Consider the following 25,721-nt stretch of genomic DNA (forward strand, 5'->3'; position numbering starts at 1 on the left):
TTTCCCTTCAAACACAGTTTACAATTGGGTAACTAAAATGCATATACACTTCATCTGTTAGTACCAGACCTTTACATGAGATGGATGCTGAGTAAAAGACCAAATTGGAAGTTAGCATCTCAGCACATGCGGTACCAGACCTCAGGCAAGCTGGCAATCTGCTGACTTCAGCTGCCAGGCAGAGTTGTTGCTTTCTAAATTCTGGATCTTAAATTAGATGTTAGCTGTCTAAACCCTGCTGTCAAGTGAAACCTCAACATCTACATGCCTTTGGGAACTTGGGGAAATGTATTACATTGTTACAGCTTACTTGCAGCGGGTTTTCATCAAATGATATTAGCAATAGTAGATCTCTCCCTGCATTGTCACTACTGTTTCTACTGCTTTCTGTTACTATAGGTAAAAAAAGAATTTTTAGCCCCATTTCCAGATGCTGCTTGGAAAAATTACATTACAGCATCTTGAGTTATTTTTATAAACGTCTGAAGGCTGTTTGATTCTGAGGGAACTTGAATTTATGAGCAATCTTCCTGAGGCAGTTCCACAGATAACTAGATTTTGAGGGGTGGAAAATGTGGATCTATCCCAAAGTATTAATAAAATGGAAATAAGACTGTAATTGAGCACCTAGAGACCTGACGTGCTTGTCACTGTGAAAATCCTTTAAAGATGATAGTCAAACTAGCACCTCTCAAGAAATTTGAGCGTTATCTGACTTTTTAATGCTTATTTCCTGAACTCATTAGAAAGTTTTCATCAATAAGCTCATTTCTTGTTTACAACAACAACCAGCACATTCCTGGCTTGTGTGATAAAGCTAAATAGCTTGTATGTTATAGTAACTCACAATTTTCCAGTAACCATCACTTCAGATGACCAATCTGCAGGTTTCAAAAGCATTTTGCTTTTGAAAATACCTTATTCTTAGTCTACTTAAGATAACAATTTAATCACCGCTTTTAAAATAAAATGTTAACTTAATCATGCCACTTCTAAACAAAGCCTTGAATGTGAAACGTTAATATTAAACAGCTCTTATTTTCACTGTGTTAACATCTCCCCTAAGTTAATTAGTTGTGATGTTATCCAAAAACAAACTTAAGCATGATACATTTATGCAAGAGTAGATCCATTTAAAAACTGCTTAGCTAACCTCTGCAGACTGCACTACTACACGGCTTTCTCTCTTACAGTTACAGTCAATCCTTTGAAGATTTTCTTCAAGGACAAAACAAGAATGCCAAAACACAGCTGAAAGGCACGAGGTGAATTGATTTATTGCGCCAATACACTTAGGAATACAAAAAATAACATATTCTCATATGTTATTTTCTCTCTATATATTTATGTCTCTCATATATTTATGTCTCTCATAACATAAAGCTTTTATTTGCTGATGAATCAAACATACCAAATAGTTCTCATCTTGAAAGGCGTAGTGCAATGTAGTAATCCACTGGCAATCTCCATTCACCAAGACATTTCTCTCTTCTCGGAAACAAGCTGTCTAAAGGAAGCAAAGGGAAAAAGCCATTGTCAACATCAACAAGTAGTTTTCACAGCATGAATACATATGGATGTTTTATGGGATTATTTAAAATTGCTGAACAGAGGCCTCTAATTCATTGGAATTCAGTCTACACAAGTGACATGCCAAAGAATCTCTGCAGGCTTGTACTTAAGCATTCAGTCACACTAATTCTGACTGCAGCCTCAAAAAGAAAACGAGTAAAAACAAAACAGCAAAAAGAAAACCCACAAACCAGTTTGAGCCAACACTAAACCTTTTTAAAACATATTGTGGAGCAATGTTAGGAAAATTATAACTTGTTACTGTAAGTCTGGTTCCTCTGAAACAGACCTTTGTGAAAATACAGTTTCTTTTGAGTACTTTTCTTACATTGCACTTCCAGCTAATAGGCCTCGCAAACATACTACAGGGAAATAAAATCTACTATTCTACTATTAATGTCTTATCTTTGTCCAGTATAATACACTTTCAATTTCAAGACTCTTTACTTCACATAGCAGCCTTCAGAGAAGCAAGCCCTGTGTAGCAGGTTTTCTTAGCATATTTACATAAAACCACCTTTCATAACCTCTGAGAGTCCTCTGAAGAAAGAAGAAAAATGTTTTTATTGGATCAGTATTATCAAGACGCAGATCCTTTCACTGCTCTCCATTCTGAAAGCAATTATTACAACACCCAGTAGTTGCAGATTCAGGTTTCGGGTTCAGGATAAGAATTGATTTTTTGTCACTGCCAATTGTCCAGATGTCTTAGAAAATGTATTGTGGAAGAATATTCCTGGGAAACTGAAGCCTCACCGTATATTGACTGTATCTTATAAACTATCTCAACTGTTATCTTCCCCATAAGGAAGAAAAAATCAATTTATATATCTACTGAAGAGCTCCATACTGGGGTCAGGTTGTCAAGTCAGTAATTATTGATGCAAAGAGATGTAAATTATAATTAAATGTTAACTGAGTGATTTTCATGTTTACGAACACAAGGCCAAAGTACCACTCTAAAAAAAGCTTGGCAGCAGGAGCACACCCAAGTAATGCAATCCTCTGCCCCAGCACCACAGCCCAGCAGCTCTCAGTCGTTCTGGCACTGCTGCCCGGGGTGGCTGCCAGCACACAGAGCTGGTTTATTTATTTTCAAAGACATCCGTTCGTTGATCCAGTTCACTGCGCAAGCTCAAGTAAGGGCATATTACCGATGCCTCTAAACCAGTATGCTTCAGAACAGTTCTGCATAGTGAATTCTAAGATTTTAACTGTCCTTTTCAACTGACAAAACATCATAGAATAACTTTGGTTGGAAAGGTCCACTACCATCAGCTAGTCCAACCATCCACTTACCGTGACCATCATGAAAAAAAGCATATTAGAGAAAAGCATATCAGGCTACCTCACTAGTGAGTCAGGATTTGAAACGGTGAGCAGCAACATGCTAAAGACTACACATTTTGTTGTCAGAACAATGGATACAAATGCAAACAGTCTGCCTATTTTTTTGCTTACAGCCCACCTAGGGATGTCAGCTGATAGTCACTAATCTTTGCTGAACTTTAGTAGCTTCCAACCATATGTTTTTTCTTGCAGCCAGTGCACAAATTAGCACTATTTATATAACTTTGTGCTATGTTTAATGTCACACAGTGCTTCTATTACATAAACCAGCTTAAGAATGTTTCTTAGACCACTCATAGAGTGGATAATAAAATACTTCAAGTCTGCTTTTCAGTGGAACTGCCCACTTAGGAGGCTATTGCATACCTGCAGGTTTTATCTTAAAAATTAACAAGTTTGACCACATTTGTGAATTTCTCATTTCCCAAATGCTTTAAGAACTTGACATGCAGGTTACAAGCTCTTGCTTACCCAGGAAAGCCAGACCATGAGAACAGGAAATGACAAAGGGGCACAGCTAAGTAGACAGCTGCCTTTACAGTTCTGCACAGATAGGGAAATCAGCGGAATGAGGGCTCAGCTGGATTGTTACTCATCCCAACTAAGCACTGGGAGAACTACCACTCCTTGTAGCTTTTTCTTTACAGATAACCCTCTTTCAGCACTCGCTTGCCTAACAGGGTAGGAGGATTTAGTCATGGAATACGAAGACAACAATTTGTAAAGATTTCTCTCCTCAGGACACCTCTAATGCTTCAGCTATTTAGTCAGATCTCTTAATTAGGTCACTTCAAAAATGACTGAAGTAAGCCTGGTTGTATTTACATCAGAGTTTGGGAGTCCCCAAAATGCACATTAGGATTTAAACAAATTCTAGACTGAGCAATGAATTAATCCCACTGAAGTCTGCAGAAAAATTGTGCTGAATTTCCCCCCCAAAGACACTCAACTAAGAACCATTGATGCAGCATAGCCTGGAGCAGAGTTCTCCCGACAGCTACAAGGAGAGCAGGGCAGCAGCGGCTGCCTGTGGAGGAGAGCTGATGGACAGAGTGTGACTAAATCAGCCCAATGAAGTGTGAGGGGGCTTAATGAGAGGCAAGGGATTTATTCACAGGAAAAGAGGTGGAACTGACTCACTGAAAGGAAGGGAGAGACTGGGAAGGGTGGGCTGGGGAGGAGGGGAGGCATCAGGAGGCAGAAGAATAGGGCAGGGAAGGGTCAGTAGGCTTTGTCCTCAGCAAGTCCCTTGCCTTTGTCCTTTAACAGAACTGCTGCAAGTTGTGATGCATTACATATATTTCCCCCTCAATTAAATTGCTCATTTAACAGCTGATTTATATAGTACTTTTGCCATAAGGTTTCTCCTCCGCAGTGTAAAACTAGGTATTATAGGAACAGGCCATTTACAGCATAGCAGGTCCTTTCCTCACCTGTGTCCCATTTATGTAATCTGTTGTGACACTGTACATCATCTCCTTTCATCAAAAATACTCTGTTTTAAATAGGCTTACCCTCTTAACATGTTTGTTTTACAATTTGAATCTGTGGTTCCAAAGTATTTAGTTACAGTTTTACCAGTTATATGAATCCTGTTATGAACAGAAGGATGCAAAGCTCCTTAATATATATGCTTTCAGAACGTGAGAGAAAAGAAGAACCTTTCATAATGCATTTGTATACAGCTATGAATGCCATAGTAGCACCAATCTCAGCTTTCCTGTAGTCTTTAACTTGCCTTTACTGTAAACAAAAATCTGGCCAATAAATTCAGGGTAAGAACTAGGGCAGACTGTCTGCTAAACGAATACACAGTAATGCTGAGAACAACAGATGCCTGGAAGGGACTGTCAGACCTGATTGTATTAAAACAGCTTAGGAAAAAAAAAAGAAAAAGAAAAAAGAATGAAGCTCCTATGCTCATGAAATAATTTTTCCTAATCTCGAAGAATTTCAATGTAATTTTCCTGATGCTATTTTAAAAATTCTCTGCATTAGAGAAACATATTACTTACCTCTGCCCTTTTGAGCATTTCCCATTTATTTAGAATTTTCATTGCATAAATGCGCTCTGTACACTTCATTTTAACAACTGCAACCTGAAATAACAAGATATCTTTGTTTAACAAGAGCTCAGTCAGAGAAATAAAATATTTAAACAGCTTAACATTCGCACAGTGTTAATTAAGTTACTCAAGAGCCATCAACAATCAACTCACACAGATAAATTACAGCTTCTTTTCTCCCTCTATACTCCTCCATTACTGTCTACTTGATGCACAGCACACCATATGTGGTCAGCTGTTCATGAGCAAGTACAATGGAGATGATACAGGAAGAGTGCAAAGCTTTTCCTGTGAAGATGTGTAGTAAAATTGTATTATTTGTCAAGAACAAGCAATGTTCGTAACACCATGCCTGCAGACAACAAAGGAACGCTCAACAGGGCAGCCTTAGAAAACGAGGAAGGCTGCTGTCAATAGAATTACACTACATTTGACTAATTTGTTCTCACATTTCTGGTTTCAGAAACTTGAAAGATATTTGCCAATTAACATGCTTTTATGTACTATATGCAGATACTTAAAAAGAAGTGAAAATAGTATTAATTTACTTATTCATCATCTTGCTTGAAGCATTTCACTATGCATCCTGTGTATTAGACTTGCTTAGACTGGCCTTTTAGGAAAAGCAGTTGTTCTTATGGCTTTGCAACGGAAGAAAAAATGCAGAATAATGAAACTTCAAGGCTTGGGAATGCAAGGACTGCATTTCAATCATGACTTGTATTCTCCAAGAACAAAACTAATTCTTACAATAGTAAAGCCATCATTTCCACAAAATCCTTATGTCTGGCAAAGAAAAGGAGGAATCACAACTAGCACAGCAGCATTTTCTCAGGACTGCACAAGGACTGCCTGAATTTTTCTGCTGCTGTCCTATGTAAGAAGCATAAAATGCACCAACTTTCACTGCCTCCAACAGAGTTCTGAGTATCAGCGGGAAAAGTGACAGCAATCACATCGCTCTCTCCACTTCTGTTGGTTTACAACTGTTATCTATAAGGGATTCAGGGGATGCAGCAACTCCAAGCAGAGGTGGCCTGTAAACCAAGGCTGAAATAGTGCAGAGCAACACTGACCTTGAGGAGGGAAAAGAGAAATGCAGTATCTTACTGCACAGAAACTCCAGATGAGGGATGGGGGGGAACTGCTCTTGCAGTAACACAGGGATGAGATGCTCACATTCAGGCATTACACTCTGCAGTATACCTATGCCTCCCATCCCTCAGTATGTGAAGCTGCTGACCAGGTCACACCTACAGCTCACATGCACCTGCACACAGTGACATTGTGGAAAGAGACTTAAAGGAGAAAACTAGCAGAATCACATGGGAATTTAGCTCTAAATGCTGCTGGGGAAAACAAGGTGCTATGAGGAATCCTTGTGTAAGGTATGTATATGTCTATCTACAGCCACAGAGCATCTCAGCCTCCCCTGGTCTACAAATATCTCCCATAAACCCTATGCTGGCAGGAGAGGAATGATAAGTAAACATGGGGAAGTCTTACCCAAGCACAAATGGAACTGTACAAACCTGCCCTTTGGTAATGACCTAAAACGCTCTGCTTTGTTCCCAGCCTCATCACAGCCTTCTCATTAAAAGCTACTCTAACAGTCTCTCCAGCCACAATTAATAGAATCGTTTGCCAGATGCAGCTAAAGGTATGCTGCAAGTTAAGCTGTGCATTACAACCTCTGGGAAACTGTAAGATGTTGACAAATCCTCTATATATGTTAAATTCTCTTTCACACAGAACTTGATCACTGGGGAAATACCCCAATCTCCTGTAGAAGGTCAGAGTAGAACACAATTCATTGCCGGAGAAGAATAAAAGCTGTGGGGCAGAAACAACTTACAGGTTAGCCTTGCAAGCCCTGAAGTAGCAATAATCAAGTTTCATTACAACGCAGTGCTTGAAGTGCTTGGTCTTCTATGTACAAACAGCACACAGAATGCAGACATGCACCTGTTGCACTTCATTCTAAGGCCATCACTGTTCAATAGCATCACAGGGCAGCACAAGTTTAACAATGACACATGCTAGGCCCTTAAGATGTAAGGTGAGCTCAGCAATTTCATTCAATTTCAGAAATTAAAAAGCACCAAATGAAGTAAAAAGGTAGAAAGACAAAATAAAGTACCATTTTCTTACTACAATTCTGGAACTCTACAACAGGTCGTTGTGGACACGTAAGTAACCATTCAGGAAACATTTAAGTATGCTCTTAATTCCCAAGAAACACTCATGGCAGTAGCCTCAGGAACTACTGATTACAGAATACAGGTGTGGTTAGGAAGTCCCTGAACCCACGGCTGCTGCAAGCTGGGAAGGAGCAGTTCTGATCCATCCCTACAATTGTTTTCCCATACCTGGCCACAAGGATGGGGTGTGGGTAATTAATCCAGATACACTTGACTCACAGAGGTTACTTTTGATACTTCTGTCAAGATACAAAACAAAAGTTACAACATGTCTAACCTCCATAGGCTCGGTTGAGGTGGAGCATCAACATTTCCGAATATTAAGCAATAACAGAGAAATGTGATTCTGTTTTATTGAGGAAGTCTGCAAACTGATAAGGAAGAGTTTCAGATAGGAGGGGTTCGGCCCTTCCTCTTCAGTGCAGCCCCTTCCAAGCCTGCACAGGGATCAGCTGGCACCATCCCTAGGACTCAAGATTCATGGCAACAGAAACACTGCAATAAAGCTCAAGTACATTTCCTCAGGGACATCAGAAAACCTAATGAATCTTCCTGCCTATGCTTAAACCAACTTAAGGCATATATGTGTCAGAAAAAAGTATGAGAAGTGGAGCTAAAGCGTAAGTGAGAGCCAACGGTGGTAACTACTATGCACAACACTCAGGTCTGTATGAATTTGTGCCACTCATTTCTTCTAGTACCTCAAAGCTCTGCTTCCCCTGTATTGCAATAAAATAAAACCCAAACCAATATAGCAGAAATAACCCTTTTACACTCTGGCAAGAGCTCAATTTTTTGTTTCTCAAATGGTCTCATAAAAGCCTCTTGCTGCATTCCACTCCTCAGAAGCCATCTGATATTGACATTTAGGGCGGTAATGTGTAAAGCTATCCCAGGCCAAATTCCACCTTCTCTTCTGCCTCGATGAAACCTATAGGGTAGGAATCCAAGCCAAATCAGCCTCAACAAACATGACAGAACTTCCCAGAACTGGACTCTGCCCTTTGGGTGACATGAGCAGCAACAGTAAGCAGTATTAAATTACAAATTTTGTTTTATGTAGATAGTAAGGATGATCCAAGAAACTGCAGAAATTCTTTAAATGCAAGTCTGAATTTCCAGAATACATTTAAGACAGTTAACAGAAATACTTTTTACTGGGACGCTTACAGATTCTTTGGTGCTCGACTTCTTGAAAATCACATTGATTATGAGGCAAATATAAAAAGAACTTCTCATCTCTAAAGGAGATGGGCGGACATATAGTTGACAGTACTTATGCAAACAGATCATAAGGAAAGGTTGTCAAGAAAAAGACACATGTGGTACTGCAACTGATAGGCAAAAATCACCAGCTGGGATGGGGGAACATTACTGCCTTGTGGAAACACAAAACCAGTGGAAACTCCACATACAGCCACACCTCAGAGAGATGACCAACCTGGAGCTGGTATGAAGGAGGGCTATTTAGATGGCCAAGGAACTAAAGTGCTTCTCAACAACGGGATTGAAAAAGCTTCGCTTAGAGGAAGCAAAAAGGGGGACATGATTGCTGCCTATAAATAAAATTGAAAGAAAGGATAACACTAATAAGGATGATGAAAGAGCTGCTTAGGCTAATGGACAATAAAATTACATGGATAAAATGGTGTAAAATTGCTACGAATTAACCTTTGGCAGGAACTTGAAATGGCTGCAGACATTTGAGCAGTTTTTAGACAAGCCTTTCATCCATGAGAAGAGAAAATGTCATTTCAGATGTAAACAATTTACCTGCAATGTCTTGTTACCAGACCCATAATTGAATATTACAGACATTTCCCCCAGTTAATGCTCCTATTTCTGTTTCACGCTCTTGATATCTTAGGTACATGCTACTAAAAAAACACTGCTAGAACTGCTTTATTTTCCCAACACTCTTGGATATGAGAAATATTTGACACATAGCTCATTAGTTAACAGTTAAAATACCACATTGTGGAGGAAAAACTGGTCTGGACTGTTACATTAGTTTTTTTTATGTCTACCCTACATTTAAAATGAGCAACCAGAGTAACTTTGGTGGTGTTCATATTCCATGGTTCCCATTTCCAAAGCAAAATAATAGCTTTTAGCAAACAGCACGGATCTGTCCTGCAAATAAGAAATTATTTCTAAGTGCCAGGAAGAAAGATTCTGCAGAAGGTGGCCCTGAGCAACAGCAGGGCTTGTCCTCAGCAGTCAGAGTGTGAATGAGTACAGTGGCACGAGGCAGGTCTGCCTGTGTGGGCTGTCCATCCAGCTCCATGCGGCTGGCCTGCCTCCACACAGCCACCCAGCTGGCAAGTGCTGTAGATAGCAGCAGCCTCTTTTGAAGCAATTTCAAAAGCAAACAGCTTCTTTGTCCATTTCTACTTCAGAAAACAACTTGTGAAGAGTGCAGTGTAGTAACGCAAAGCTAATTAAATATTTCTGGGGTACTCAGTAGCACTCACCAACAGGAAAGGCAACGTTAGGGGCAGTCTGCAGGATCACCACATCCCTGGTTTCTAGATGCAGCCAAAAAACTGAACATGGTACCCCAAATCTGAGAATATGGTGAGGACAAAGCATAAAGAGCACTGCCTCACACTGCCAACAGTGATTGTCAATAGGAAGTCTAGTTTTTGCATACTCTCTTCAGAGTCTAAATACATCTTAGCCACATAATAATGGGAACCACATAATTCATCAGAAACCCATGGAACGCAGAATCAATCCTGCTCTGCCAACCACAATTTATTTTCTTCTCAAAACATTTTTAGGTGTCTTGCTTCCAGCTAGGATGCTAAGCTCGTGTAGAGGTAGCAAGCATTATTACTAGATGATTACAGGCATTATCCTACATGATCCTTATGGTCCCTTCCAACCTAAGCCATTAAATGCAAAATAAAAGAAAAATTACTAAATATTACATGGATCAAGTCTGCAAGCATTTACAGGAAAAAAAAAAAAAAAAAAATCTATAATCTATCAGTAGTGTAGATAAGTGATGCTTACAAGGGACACTTTAAGAATTCTAGTTATTTTTATGCTAAGCAAATTCCACCCTTCCGCTGCAACAACAATAAGTGCTGCTCACTCAAAAAAAACCCCTTACTAATAAACAAGGGAAGGAAAACAAACAATTGTTTGGGTCCGATACTGCCAAATTTCCAGGAGGTGTCAGCCACTTTATATAATGCAAGTTCCCCAACAACGTACATCTTGTCACAGTTCTTCCCTCAACAGCAGCTTGCTATTGAAAAGTGTTACTACTGCCAAGCATCTAAATAGCCCTCTATGCAAAATAAGGAAAAGTGATGTTTAAGAATAATAAGTACATTGCTAATGAGGTTAGCTGAAGCCTGCAAAGGAGCAAGTGCAGGTATTTAGGGATCCCTTAACCACATGTGAGCACTAGGAATCCAGGTTTCCTTGGTGGGCAGAGGCAGCACCAAGCACACAGACAGCACATCCTAGGTTGGTCTACGTTTCTCAGGTAGACACAGTCCCACAAAGCAAAGTTTCTTAAGACATTTCCTTTCAAATAATGATCCACAGTGTTTCCAGACAAAAGGAGCAGACAGCCACATGCAAATTTCAAGCTACAGAGATATATGTATTTATAAAAGTCTAAGAGCTGGAGTAGTTTTCCATTCTGTTCTTACAGTCTTTACACTTTCTCCAAGACTCCAGACCCTGCACAGTATTCCCGTTCTTGTTCATGAAGATAGGACACTGAAGTTGTGAACAGAAATGAGAATTAAGATTTCAGAAAATCATTCTAGTTCTGATTTTATTTCAGAGGGCTCTCTATTGTTTTATTCCTTCTGGAAGTTTCCCCTCTGTATGTAAGCCAATTAAAAAAAAGAGTGAAAGTAATATGTGGGCACCTAAAAATGTTCCAGCCAGGTATATACACCTGCATACACCATAGGAGATGGCTGAAAACCAGGAGTAGTTTATCTGTCTTACAGTCAACATTTCAAATTATAATACCATTCTAGCTGTCACAGACACAAAGTCAAACTATTCCAAACTATTCTTCATAACTATGAAACTTCTGAAGAAAATTAATCAAGTTCTTAAGCCAGTGACTCCAAGACTCAGAGCCTTAAATATTCCCGTAAAGGATATTCAGACATGTAGTTTACCATGCATGCAAAGTAGCTGGCTAAGTTTATGAGAAAAGGAGAACTGTGTGTTTTGGCAGGTGGCTTCAGAAGAAATCTCCAGGTCCTGAGCTAGGCTATTTTTGTCTTAGCATAATAATGAGAACTTTAAGAAATATTTTTTCTTTTGCTTTCTCAATTCTCCTTTGCTCTAAGAACGTTCACTCAGGTGGTTTTGGATTACCAGCTGTTTTCTTCTTCTCATATTGCTGGAAAAAGCGTGAAGAATCAGGCTGAGTTCTGTGGGTTTGAAAAGGAAAAAGGAAGAAAAAGACACTGCGTAACTTCTCTGCCATTGGGGATTATCAATCTGCCTTTAATTAGATACTGCTCTGTATGGAGGGACACACACATGCCATCTCAATCCACTTCTTGGTCAAGGACTCTCTGTTCTTGGTTTTATATGTTGTGTGGCAAAATTGATTCTGTCTAATAACTGCTGTTACATCTTCATTTGAGTTAAGCTATCTTTCTTCAAAGCTACTGATTTATGCAAAAGTTCTCTGCTAAGACTGAAAACCCCTGGGGTTCTCAAAGAAGTTTGAAGTAGCTAAACTGTGGGTATAGCTGCTATAGACATTGAGGAGAATGGAACGGTAGTTTTCAGCCTTTCTGAAGTCTGCCTCATTTAGCTGTTCAGCTTGTTAATTTAAACTACTTATATTTAGCAGGAATATGCTTACTTTAATTTTGATCAAATTCTTTATGCGCTTCAACAAATACAATATTTTACAACTGTATTTTGAGCAAATAGGATTTTGTTTGTTTACAATCAACAAAAAAGAAACCTTATGAATAGCCACTATAATCCCATTAACTAATCTATAACACAGTTCCTACATGCGTATGATCATACCATGAGAAAATTACTTTCTGGCAAGTGGGAATGAAGATCAGTGAACCTCAGATCAATGATTCCTGAATAATTTGAACTGATCAAAAATTTTCAAGCTGCTACAACAATAAACCTTTTACTTAAAAAGACATACAAGACAATGTAAAACTGACAGATAACGAATGGTGCCTGCTTTGTGAGCTCTCACAGCTCCAGAAGGATGAAATAAAGATGTTTTATCATTCCACTTCTTTGAAACTTCATTTTCCCTGAGATGAAGTGGGAAGGGGCAGAATCTACCAGTTGCTTTAGACATGTCATGCTTTTCCAAGTGAAATAATATGGAAGGCATTAATTCATGCACCCCAAGTAGTATTAGCAAAAATTTCCACAGTGAATGCACACCTTTTATACACCTCCTGACTCAAAGCTAAGGAAAGCCATCCTAAACCTCCTAACAAGTACAAACAGAAATCACTGAAAAGTTAACAGACATACTTAATCTGCTGCTATATTGAGATTTCAAACTGGGGAAAACCCTAAGTAGAAAAGATCTTCATTTTGAAAAGCACAGAGCAAGTCCTCCCTTAAAGCTGTAACAAGGCTTTAGAGCTTTACAACATCACACAAGACTTCTACTTCATCACATAAAAGCATGTAAATTCTCAACATTTGACAGAGCCCTTTGTCTATAAGTCCAAGGTTGCTTTTAGAAGCATTCTACAACATAGTTCCTCTCCTGCTAGATATCAGAACTTAAAAAAGCATCAGGAAATGAATCCTGTTTCTGTGTGCAAGTTACAGAGAGCAATGTGAAAAGAGTTTACTGTTATATATTCACTGATTTTAGGATTAAGAGGAATATTCTGGCAAAGGCATTCCTAATTCTGGCTCCATCTGCAAGTCACTAATGAAAGGTTCCCTTGTCCTGAAATCATTTTTGATAGCTATAGCATTCACAAGTTTAGTTCTGAAATGGTCCAGAAACCCCTAATAATCCCGCCAAAGGACAAACCGCCAAAACACTAATCTAAAATCCTTCAGATATCAGATCTGGTCACAGTCACTATGGCGAGTAATTTGGCACAAAAGGACCACAAAAAGCAGATCAAAGTAGGCCATGCTGAGCCTTCCATCAATACTATATGCAGTTCTGGAATTTTTTTTCAGAGTGTATCCAGTCTGGTCTCCTAGACCAAACACGCTTTGATGCTGCCAGAAGAGTTAAAACCAGTGACTGATTTTTACGTACTCACTGGGGTCAGAAGCACATTTTGTGTATACCTGGAACAAAGGTTCTCATTTAGTTTCCTCCAAAAGAAATCCAGGTCACACATAGCAAAACCATTCTACAGTGGGTTCACTGTCTACAAAACTGTGCTATGCTACTGCTTTGAATCAAAACTCTAACAGACATATAGACAGTTACTTATTCCTGACTTGATTTTCTGGGTCCTTTTATTTGGCCATATACCTTTTCGCTCAGACTTCTATTCTACACTTGATTTGTGCTTTCAGTCCTTCCTTGGACTTACCAACTTGCATTTCCCATTTCAGGTCTTCTCATGTGAGCTCTTGCAGAACTATTCTGCCTAAAAGTCATGCCCAAGTAACACATTCCAGACGAAAGCTAACACTTAAATGAAACAACCAATGGATTGTAATTTATTTTTTTTAAACAAATATTGCAACTCATGAAGTTCAAACTCCACTAGAAAGTTGACTTTTACTTTACTCATCAAGATCTTAGAATTTACCTGGACATTTTATTTAAGACACTCATGTATTTGGAACAGCAATGCTCACTGTAACTACATACAAACTAAAGCACTACACTGTTAGAGAATGGGAAAGATTAGAATATATTCTTGAAACATGAATTTCTATCTCCGTAGGTGTCTGTTGTTTCCACAAGCAGTTCCTGAATAAAATGTTGTTGATCTGAAGGTATTATTTCATCTACTACCAATTCCACATACACACAGAAACCTCACTGCTTTCTGAACCAAGACTGAGTAAGGTCCTGGCATTTTTCTAGCTCCATTTCTAGTCTGCCTATGATAGCTCTACCCCACAATCACTTTGTGAAAGTCTGACATATGAAGGGCACAACACGCTTGAATGGAAAGCCCTGCACAGCACACAGTCCTGCTCTCCGTGGAGACAGCAGCTGAAGATAAGCCTTAGCCAGCAGTAGCAGAAGTTGCAACCAAGTGCTAATGGGTCTGAGTGAGCCAATAATGGCTGCCACTATGTTTGACTTACACAAAAAGAATCTTCTTGAAAGAAATCTAAATTTTTTACTTCCAGAAATCCTCTACATAATCATTTGTTTTGCTGACAGCTGTACCTTTAGTTATGTGTATTCAAATGCAGAAAGTGTTGTTCTGAGGTTCCTCAGCAGTCTCAGGTATCCTGTGCCTCCTAGAGGGAATATACTCACGAACACTTTTGCCAGGGTCAGGCCCTCTCAGGCTTCTGTGATTGATGAGACTTTCATTAAGCATATTAAGAAGTACAACTTCAGTCCAGGGTTCTGGGCCTGGCAAGTCCTCAAAACACAAGGCGTTCCTATCATCCCAGCATGATTCAACTTGCTGTCCAAAAAACAGATCCAGCAGCCTTTGATCTTCAAAGATGACAGGGAACAGCCTCTGAGGCAGCCTAATGCGTCGTTCTGCATTACCAGATTGCTACAGAGACGGGCAGATGGGTGGAGCAGCCTTTGCATTCCTACCATAGAAGCAGCCCAGTTGTGCTAAATTACAGCAGCACAGAAGAGTAAGTACATATGGCAAGTGGGAGAAAGGATCCCAAAGTCAGTTGTGCAGCTGCTGAATGAGACCACTGAGCTCTCACACACGGAATAGGTGCTTTGCTCCAATGAAATCAGAAGTAGCTAATCACAAGAATACAAGAAGAAGACAACAGAAGCCCTGCTTCAAAGTAAACAGCCAGCATCTCACATTTGCAAGTATTTTAATTCATCTGTGTGAATCTTTTGTCATTAGGACAAATGCAGGTCAACTGCATCAAGAAATCAGAAGAACAAAGGATGAGAGTTATGTTACAAAGTATCTTACCTCACCAAATGCACCTCGTCCAATCACTTTGATAATTTCAAAGTCATCGCGATGAAGCTGCATCTCCTTTACCAGTTTTGTAAACGGTTTTGCTGTTTAGGGGAAAAGAAAAAAGGAAAACTCGATTATTAAAAGAAATTTTCTAAGTCAAGGTAATCCATTAGACAGAAATCTGAAGTACTTGGTTTATTTTTTCCAACTACTTCTAGAACATACAAATAGGAGGGAAAAAAAGCTCTATGCAATTAACAGAATTCTAAAAAGTTCAGTTCCCTAAATAGTCAAACTTTTGTCTTATGACAAAATCACTATCTCGACCTTCTGTTCTAAATTAGCTCATCTACACCATTTATCCATCACCAAGAAGCACAGTGTGTGACACAGCGCTAATAACTACATGACTACTCAGCTTTCTGGAGCTGCAATCCACTAGAGCAGAGCACAACATTAACTACAACAGACATAGAAATTAAATGAGCTTTCCTAATTTTATGACAAGAAAACTACAGATTCCACAACAATTCACCCAAACATATGGATGGGCATTACCAACTCCTGCCAAATTTTCACAACTTGCTCTCAGAAGGGAGGATGTACTTCGTGAGGCCACATGGGAGAAAACCATCAGCAAAAACTCACTGCTGCTAATAGAACAAAGAAATACCTCCACTAAAGAACAGCTACACTGTTTGCTTGTTTGTTTCTTTGTTCTTGGGAAAGAACTTAAAATTGAAAGAAACTATGTCTGCAGAGAAAAGCACTAGTCCTATATCCCTAAGGAATGGATCCTTCAAGATGGAGGGATAAGCAGACCCCATTTCCTTCACCACCATTTCTATTAGAAAACTGCACAAGTTCTGCATCAATCCTGCTGTTTCATCCCCATTTGTTAGCAGAAGTACTATGGATTGAAATGACTTTTTAACCCATAGAAATGAACAAAAACCTTTTCCCTCCTAAAAGGAAGTCACCATTGTTACAAGCTATTCATGCCCTTCACGAATGTTGGCATTTAAGTATTTAGCAAATGCTGGTGTTAGTAAACACAGTAACTTCAGTAGCAACTCTTGGAAAACATAGCACCAAACACAAACATCTGAATGTACAGCATGACATGGTGGATAGTACTTCACCTCAATGGACAAACTCAAGTCTTTCCAAGGTCTCTAAAAGTTTCTGAAAAGTAAATAAAATTTGAAAGCAGAACCTAACATGCACAGAATATCTCATCATCACAGATACCAAAATGGAGTTTATGTAACAAATCAGAGCCCAGAGGAGGCAGCAAGCCAGTAATTCCCTTAAACTGATACTTGCTTTATTGACATTTTGGAGCAGAACATTGTTTATATCAGTATGTAGCCTGCTGCTTTCAAGTACTGGATTGCACAATTCCTACTTCTTAGTAAGTTACATCAAAAAAACATTTCTAGACTGCTTTCCTGTTTTCGCCTCAGGACTGCTGCTGTTCCTCAGCTGCCTTATATCCAAATGAGCAGCGTACACACAGTGAGAATAAGGGGTGCACAAACTTGTTCCACAAAGTATCAGAACACTATTTGTCCTTGCCAGGATGATGCCAAGCAATACGCCCACTGACACAGAACCAGTAAGGGGCTTCAGATTTCTTTTTCTGCTTTATAAATAGAGAACTGAAAGTAGTTTTGTTTTGTTTTGTTTTTCCATACACTGGAATGAATTATTACATTTCAGCAATTAGTTTTTATCCCAATATTAACAGTTTAAGTTGATGTAATACTTAATGAAAGTATTTTATCCTGGCAAACAAAAGCATTAACCGTACTGGGGGTTTTGTTGGCAGCAACTACTGAATTTGGTTATATATACTGTTGTCAGGGTAACTCTAGCTCTGAGTAACTGCATGAGCTTGTTTATTCATGACTGAAACTTCAAGCAAAATTTGGGATAGGCGTTTTACGTGCAATGTATTTGTATGCATCACTGTGTTCTCACTCAAGCTGATTTAGCATTATTGTACTTGCGCTTGCTTGGAAGAAGGATGTTCTCCATAAGTCCACATAGGGGGAAAAAAAAACAACTCCTGATTTTAAGGAGCCAAGAAATGTCTGCTTTCAAGAATAGTACACAAAACAGTCACAGTCTATGTTTTGATCAATATTCATACATTGAATGAAATGCCAACATTCATTTCTTCACTGAAAACCAAGGTAAATATGAAAGACAATTCTTTCATATTTCTTTCATATTATATTCCAATCATGTTCTCTTCTTTTCCCGATAGATGGAACCGCGATGCTTTGTTTGCACAGAAAGAAAACATCAATTTGAATAACTGGAAAACATAATTTGAAGCCCATAGGTAAATAGGTTTGTGATTTAGGTTTCTTTCATACATCTACACCACAGTCAATTATGGCATCCAACAAAAAATGTTTGCAAATGGATCCGTTTAGAGGGACCAGGAGCCACAGGAGGTGGCAGCAAGGTGATGTGACACGGCAATGGGGCAGGGCAGGTGCACTCCAGCCCCAGCCAAGGGCAGCGATACTTTGGAGCTGTACTTTCCCTTCAGATTCTGTTAATAAGTTACTCTCTAGAACCACAAAAGGTAGTGCCCTTATGTCGTAATGGACCAAAGCCTACCTGTGGGCTTATGGCACCTCCTGTTTCAGCAGAGGAGCAGTCCAGCAGCTACAATTTGAGGACTCCACGTTTTGTTTGGCAGTGCAAGGTTCCAGAAATCCAGAGTCACAAAAATCACTGAGTGGAAGCCGCCAAATGTTCAGGAACATCTGATGTCTTGTTATTATTGGCAACTTTGTGCTTTAAATAAATGTGACAACTCTAAGTATCTAGCACAGAATCACAGGACAATTCAGGATGAAAGGGACCTTGGGTGGTCTCCAGACCAGCCTCCTGCTTGCATCACTGTCATCGCTCATTTCAGAGCAGGTTACCTGGGGTTCTGTCTGGTCAGCCCTCAAAAACTACCATAGATGGAGCTTCCATCACCTCTGTGGACAACACATCTAAATACTGTGCTGCCCTGCCCCAGAGTGTCACATATCAGAACTGATCTAGGTTTTAAACCTACATAATGAGAGGATAACACTCAGGCAGACCTGCCTAGAAGGCACATCCAAACCGTCTGTCGCACAGAAACCACACTCCCATTATCTACCCGCTCCCTGTACAAAAAGGTATGGTAGGAAACTGTGAGAATTGCATAATATCCATGTCAAAGAAACAACAAAACAATGCAGATAACTGTCTGTGGAGCCACACTCCTGTCAGGCAGATCCAATATCTCACTTAAGATGTTGTTTTCTTTGGAGGAAGAACATGAAAGAGAAGCAAGTTTTACTATTCCCTCAACCACCCCTAACTTACGTTCTAGAAATCAAGTAACTTGCTTGCCCTTTGTGCACCCTTTTCAAAGAAACAGCATTCCTGTGATATTGCTGCTAAAACTGCAGGCTGACAGGTTTAACAAGTTAGTGCTTGTATACATGTCTTGAGATACCCACACCCAGGTAGCCCCAACCAGCTTACGAAGGCTGATAAATACCTCTCACAACCCACTCTCTGGAGTTTTAAAGAAGTACAATCCACTCTTTACGTGATCATGAAACTTTCCCTCTATTTCAGAAATGTAAATTTTTGCTAATTCCTCCATCCTTTGTTGGCTCCTGCCTTAATTTCTTCCAATTATAGATCCTTGCTTCCCTTTTCCTGTGCTGGCCTGTTTCCTCTTATCCACCCCTGAAAATGCTTTTTTTCCTCAGTTTGATTTCCTAAGGAAATAAAGGATCACACTTTGGCAGAGTATCCATTCCTCCTTCCCCTAACCTTTGATCCCAGCTCAGATATTTGATTCCCCATTTATGAAATTTCACTTAAAATGTCCAAAGATATTAAGTTACTCCCAGTTTTATGAGGACTGAGGGTGATAGAAGACACCCACTGTGTCATCCCCATGAAAGGAAAGGCTGTAGCAGGAATACAGTTGGGCAGTCCTTATATCCTCAGCTGCAAAATGGACATACCTTGTCATCCCTAGGCATGGAGGGAGCTATAGGTACAGTAGGGTGACAACAAAACCCCCAAGTGATGAAAGAAAATGTGCATCAGAAAAGATAAGGCAACACAGTGGGAAGGGCAAAGGGTTGTGCCAGCAATCCCAAACTCATAGGAAGCCAAACTTCAAAGTTCTTCTGTTTACAGAGAAAGGCAACATGTTGTTCTTTATGGCATATCATTGAGCATTTTACTTGTGCCATGTCCCACCTTCCATCTTCACATGCACTACACAGACACACTTACTTCATCTATCCTGCCTGCCTCTTACTCAATGATCCGACTCTTCATCATTCACTCAGCATTCATTACACAAGCAAATTCAGTGGTGCAAGACTTTGGTGTTTAATCCAGTAATAACCAGAGAAGCACTGCCTAGTTCCCATTGCAAGGCACTCACAGATCTTGCAGAAGAGTCTCTCGAGTAGGACGCTGCTCCATGCTGAGCCATCAAGTCTCATAGTTGGTCAGCGTTTCGTTATATGACACATACTTACACATAACAGCACAACACCAGCAACACCTGAACTTTCTTGAGATCGATTGCGAGTGCAAAAACGACTAGGTGTTAAGTTTATTAATAAAGTTGAGATTGTATTATAAAACTTAAAGTTGGTATACAAATGCTTTTGAAAGAGCAAACAACAAGAAAGAAACCCCAGATCTTCCCTGAAGACATAACTCGGTCACAGGATTAGCCCTGCTTGACAAAAGTCTTCTGGCATAAGTAAAGCACGGTGCCAGACCACTTGCAGTCAGATATCTCGATGGTGCTTGGACTTACTTAGATCATATAAACCACATCAAACTCCTTAAAGATTTAAATGGGTGAAACAGTTGCTATTTTTGTTGTAAACCAAGACCATACATTCCGTGGTTTCTGCATTTTGCTCCAGTCACAGAAAAAATAACTCTGGCATTTAGGATTTTATATAACAACCTATATGATAGAGGTATTACCACGCTAAAGAATAATCACAGCAGGAAATGCCACAAAGAAAAGGAATTCAGTAGCTGCACTGATACTGATCCTATTGGCACGGCTAACTTTTCTGGCAGAGGAGTACAGTATTTACCTTGAAACATCATCTGTGGGCACTGTTACTTATTAAGCACACTTTTTGTGTGGCGAGACCCAAAAGCAAGTACCACATAGAAGGGCTCCCTGGGCAGCAGTACGCTTCCATTTGCCAGCTCACTGATGAATGCTACCACCGACACTCAATAGCTGGCCCGCTGCCCGACTCGCCCATTCACCTACAGTGAAAGGCACTAAAGATAACACTGGAGACATGCAAATACTGAAGAATGCACAGATCGTTCTCAGCAGTCTGAGTGGCAAAATGCACTGCCAGTGCAACTGCTGGCAAAGCAATGGGGCTTCTCTGAGACCTGCACAGCACCAGAGGCCTAGCAGGCAAAAGAGGAAACAAGCGTTGGCTTACATGTGCAAGAACAAACATCCGACAACTATTTCCTGTATCTTTAGGTCTCTCTGAAAGCAAATCCTATTTCCATAGAAACTACAGGAGATACAAAGAGCACAATAATACTATTTGCGACTGTTTTGTAGCTGAGAATTGTCTCTATCTCACATTGCTTCTGCCGCCACTGAACTGCACCATCCACCACCTCACTGCACTGACATCCACTCCTTGGTCTCCTTACTCTATGAATGTCAATGGGCACCATTTTCTCCACACTGAGGAATTCAGTTCCACAACTTCAATGCCACCTGCACAGATCACACCTGAAGGTAACGGCATGTGCTAATGGAACAGTGGATGCGTATATAGCTGAGGAACCTTCTTTGTGAGGTCTACCAGAGGAAGAAGCTCACGGCAGAGTATAAAGTTTGATATTTCATCTTCAACTTTTTCCTCACGAGGCTCAGATCCCACCCAGAAAATACATTAAGTCATACACAAGCTCACTGAATTACAGGTTTTCCCTGGAACTGACTCCTTAGTTTCCCAGATATTTAAGACAAGTGAAGGGGGAGTCTGCACAACCACTGTAATCCAGGAAATCCATTCTGCTGCTGAAAGACTTCCTCCTCATTCCTTCCCACCACGGCCCCCCTTTGATTGTTTGGATCATCAGGAGTGTCCCACTTTGATTGTCTGGATCATCAGGAGTGCTCACGTGGCACATCAAACCAGGAAACATTTGCAGGCAAAAACTAACTTGTCTGTCCATCCCCTCCCACCGAATCATTCACCCAACATGACTCACTCACAGCTGCAATGCTGGAGCATCAGCCCGGGGCAGGCTGCAGGAAGAGATTGGAGAGGGACAAAATGGCCTTTTTTGGAATTAATGTGGACCTACTTCACACTGCAATCAGCATGTATCTGCCATGAGAGCATTTCAAGCCAACCTTCAGCACACTAGGACAGAATCTTCCAAGATACACGTCAAAACACTGTAAGAAATGCATGGCAACAAACACGGAATATTGTTTTTGCTTAGTGTAGATTTATTTGTTCTGGTACCTGAATTTTTCTGTATTCCAAATACGAGGCCAATTTTCGCAGGTGTTGGGAGAGACCATTTAAGCCATAGCAAATTGAGATTACATACTGAAGCACATCAGTAATGGAAAATTGTTTCATGCTTCAATGTGAATCACTAGTTCCAAACAGTAAAATATCCATGATTCAACCTCCTTTATTTCATAACAAAGCTGTAAATATTTTAAAAATCCCCTGATTTTACTGCAGGACAAATGATCTAAAGAGCGAGTTAAGAACAATTTTTGTACAACAGTTTGAAAATTATGACTGAAAAGGAGGGAAAAAAAAGTTGATATTTGCACTTATTTTCCAGATGGTTTCAAATGAAAGATGAAGGAAATCTTGAATTTGAGCTCACTTTTGTTTCAAACTCTAAGTTTCAATAACTTAAGAGTGATTCCAAATTGTATCAGATTCAAATCTCTCACACATCCTACTAAGAAATGAAACAATTCCAGACTGATGACCACACTGTGCTGCTATAACCTTACTTGCATTAAGGAAGTAGCACTTTATCACAAAGTTCTACCTTCCCCAGTTACATGCTTTATTTCGTCTTAAAAGTAAAACTACGAAGACCATAATCACTTCATCAATTCTTACTTACAGAAAATAAACTTCTCTTTTACTTCCTCCAGATAAATGGAAGACAGTCTGAAGTAGCTGAACACTTCATATATGCATTATGTAACAGCAAAATGTATAATTTTCATTGGTTCTATATTTACCACATGCCACCTCCATTAAAAGATTGATGCTCCTATTAATAAGCTCTTCTTGGCAAAGCACCTCCACATACATTCAGTGACAGGAGAACAATTCACCTTCCGAGGCACCATTTTTCCAAGCCTACATATTTAGCACAAATTTAAGCTGTAGTTCAATTAAACTGGAGTGATCTAGGATCCCTGCAACCAAAGGACAGCCTCACAGTCCTGCTCTCTGCCTTCTTGTGTCAGCTCTAACAAACCCTGCTGGTCACACCTCACCGATCTGATTCTGCTCACTAAAGCAGCAGAAAGCTGAGCTACCCAGCTACCCAAAGCAAGCATTTCCAGGTAGTTTAGCAAATGGAATCATCAGCACTGAAGGGTCAGAGAGGCCGTTACACCACACGAGCAAGAAAAGGAAAAGAGCTCAGTTTTTTGTTTCTTATTTTTCCAGCAGCAGTCATCTTAAATAGCACAGACCAAGGTGAGATGAAGCATGCACACAACAGCCTTTGCCGCAGCCTTGTTGGTGCAGTGCTGGCCCGCCTTAATGCTGCTGCATGCTAAACAGAACGAGGAGCCAAATCAGATCACAGTTACCTTTTTTCCATACTTCATTTCTCATCCAGATCAAGAGAATCATCGGGGAAACAAAAGACAGAGGAGATGGAGCACCAGATCCAGGTAATACTGCACCTGGCTTTTGTTGGTTGAGAAATGTTTATTATTTCTTTTTGATGGCTCAAGACTGCAACACTGTACATAAACACCCTGAACTGTTTTCCAGCTTGCAGAGTTTAGACAGCAACACCTCCTTGAAGCCAGGAGGCACATCCTTCTGCTCACTGCACTTTTACATGGCAGCACAGGGCATTTTCTCCAACATCACTCACCCAGTTTCAGAACTTCCTTCGAGCCCCAGATCTTATTGTAAGGTCAACGAAAAGTCAACCTGCTGCTGCAGGTAAAGGCGATAAAGATGCCCACCGAGGAATTACTGCAACCAAAGACAAGCACCTCGAGTTTCTCAGAGGCAGAGAAGAGTGAAATTACCTTTAAATCTGCAGAGAATACTCCAAAAGTCTCGTGCTAAAACTCGTCTCACATTATAGCAAAAGGCTTTGAGAGATTTACCTATTATTAGAAATAATTTCTCTTCTTCAGCTCCCTGAATTATTTACAAAATAACTCCTTCAGGAAGAGAACCACGTTTCTCATTTCACCTTTATTTTTCTTAAGCGCTCATGGCTCAGAAAAGCCAAAAACTGTCATTTATGAACAGTAAAGCCTGCAGAATTCTGTTCTAGAATAGCACGCATTTGAGTTACACACAGAAAAGTCAACTTCTAGAACAGTGTTAAGAATGAATTTTTCAAACCTAACTGATTTAGAGCACAGCTGAAGGGCTTTAACACTGCATGAGTATGCAAAGAGCACAGAATTGAATCTAAAAGCAGAACACCACCATATCTTTTCCAGAGACACTCCAAGGCCTCCAAGCATTCTGAATTTAGCTGTCTCTATACAGCTGGGATGTGTTCTTCTCTCTCTTCTACCCCTCACTCTACATTTCTGTCACCCACTCTCACCCAACTTTCTTTTTTTGTAGTTCACATACAACATATTAAACAAGCTCTTTCCCTTTATCCCAATGTTGTTCATGTCAAAACCCACACTTTCACTTTTGTATTAGTTTAGCATTTTGCCTCCATCTTTTCTTAAGATCTTTGCCACATTATCTTAAAGAAATCCCTTAATTCTGTTTCACAGTTTTGAACGATCTCTGAACAGTTTGTCAGTCCCCACAGCACAGGTTAACAGACATCCTTCTAGGTCTCTCCAGACTCCTTGGAGGCTCGGAAGCTCCATGCTCTACCATTCCAAACCAGACCATCAATTACCACACACCCCACTGTGAGCAGCAGCAGTTGGGTTCCAGGTTCTCTCTCCTTGCATAAGCTTGGAGGAGCCAGCAAGGCTTCAAGGCCACAAAGCTGGTATCAAAATTAAGTCTTGAATGCTCCAGTGCAATAGCAGAACCCGACCAGTGTGGTTGTGCTTACAGAACCTTCTACTTCCTAAGGAAACAGTGAGATGTACTGACTTCCCTACCAAAATCTTCTGACAAAGCGCACAGCCTGTGAGGAGACCACAAGCAGAAGATGAGAGCATAAGTGGAAGAATGAGAAGGAATTTCAGCCAACCTTCAAAATATGTGAAGTAAAGTAACTGAAAACTAGTACAGACACTGAAGTCAAATACACAAAGAAGAGACAAATGGTTGGCTCTATATTTCTTTACACATTACAGCCATATCCTACTCCCTTCCCCTCTTTTTCTACACAGAATTCAGTATTTTGCTTCGCTAACTTATCTCCAATGTCATCTAAACAAACCTTGGCTCCTTTGCCCATTCAGTGATTGTTTTAGCTCTTAAGTAATTCTTTCCATTTGTATTGACTCGCTTTAAAAAACCATTCTGTCCCAAACCACAATCTGCTTGTCAAACTTTTGTTCCCGATCCTGTAGTTCAGCATTTAATTGTTGATGCGAGTACCATGGAGCTGATGCTATGTAAACTTTTTGCTCTGTAAACATATCTGGAATTTTCTAATGGAAAATGTTGGGAAGAGATGTAATCTTTACAATTTTAGTTTCTACCCCTAAGATACTTAGAATTTATGACAGTTATATCTCACTGTTTTTAAACCTATAGGAAAAGGGAGAGCAGGTCTGCTTATTTAGTAACACGTCATTCCATCTTAGGGCTGTCACTGGGAATGCAGTGAGGATGTAAATATTACCAAAAATATGCATACACAATCTTCATTTAAGATTCTCCTACAACCTACCTGGTACTTCCAGAAGGGATAAAAACAGATGGCCTGACCAGTGCTTATATTGTAATGATCCATACTTCGGACTACGCAATGCTTTTCCTAGTTCTTTATAATTGATGCTTTTTTAGATTGAAATACTATGACGCCTCAGCAACTCATTTCTAGACAAGTGTTAAAAGACACTTGCAAGTCAACAACGTTGATTTCCTCTTCCATGAATTGTTACACACAGCTACATTTACTTCCTTGCCAGTGAATCATTTTACACAAAAGAGACAGCATTCTCCACCTAAGTCCCTCCAAAAACACAGAGGACA

At 39.9% G+C, this 25,721-nt stretch overlaps 1 protein-coding gene across 8 annotated transcripts in view; it reads right to left on the reverse strand.

Moving 5' to 3' along the window:
* CDC42BPB (CDC42 binding protein kinase beta) overlaps positions 1 to 25,721 on the reverse strand; it is an 80,522-nt gene that overhangs the window by 42,887 nt on the left and 11,914 nt on the right. For all 8 annotated transcript variants that reach the window (XM_015865555.2, XM_015865558.2, XM_015865557.2 and 5 more), the window contains exons 2-4: positions 15,280 to 15,371; positions 4,938 to 5,021; positions 1,412 to 1,507 (exon numbers count right to left, since the gene is read on the reverse strand). In XM_015865555.2, the coding sequence (XP_015721041.1) occupies positions 1,412 to 1,507; positions 4,938 to 5,021; positions 15,280 to 15,371 (272 nt within the window). The remainder of the gene's footprint in view (positions 1 to 1,411; positions 1,508 to 4,937; positions 5,022 to 15,279; positions 15,372 to 25,721) is intronic.

This window comes from Coturnix japonica, chromosome 5 (genome assembly GCF_001577835.2).
Source record: "Coturnix japonica isolate 7356 chromosome 5, Coturnix japonica 2.1, whole genome shotgun sequence".
NCBI classification, from domain to species: domain Eukaryota; kingdom Metazoa; phylum Chordata; class Aves; order Galliformes; family Phasianidae; genus Coturnix; species Coturnix japonica.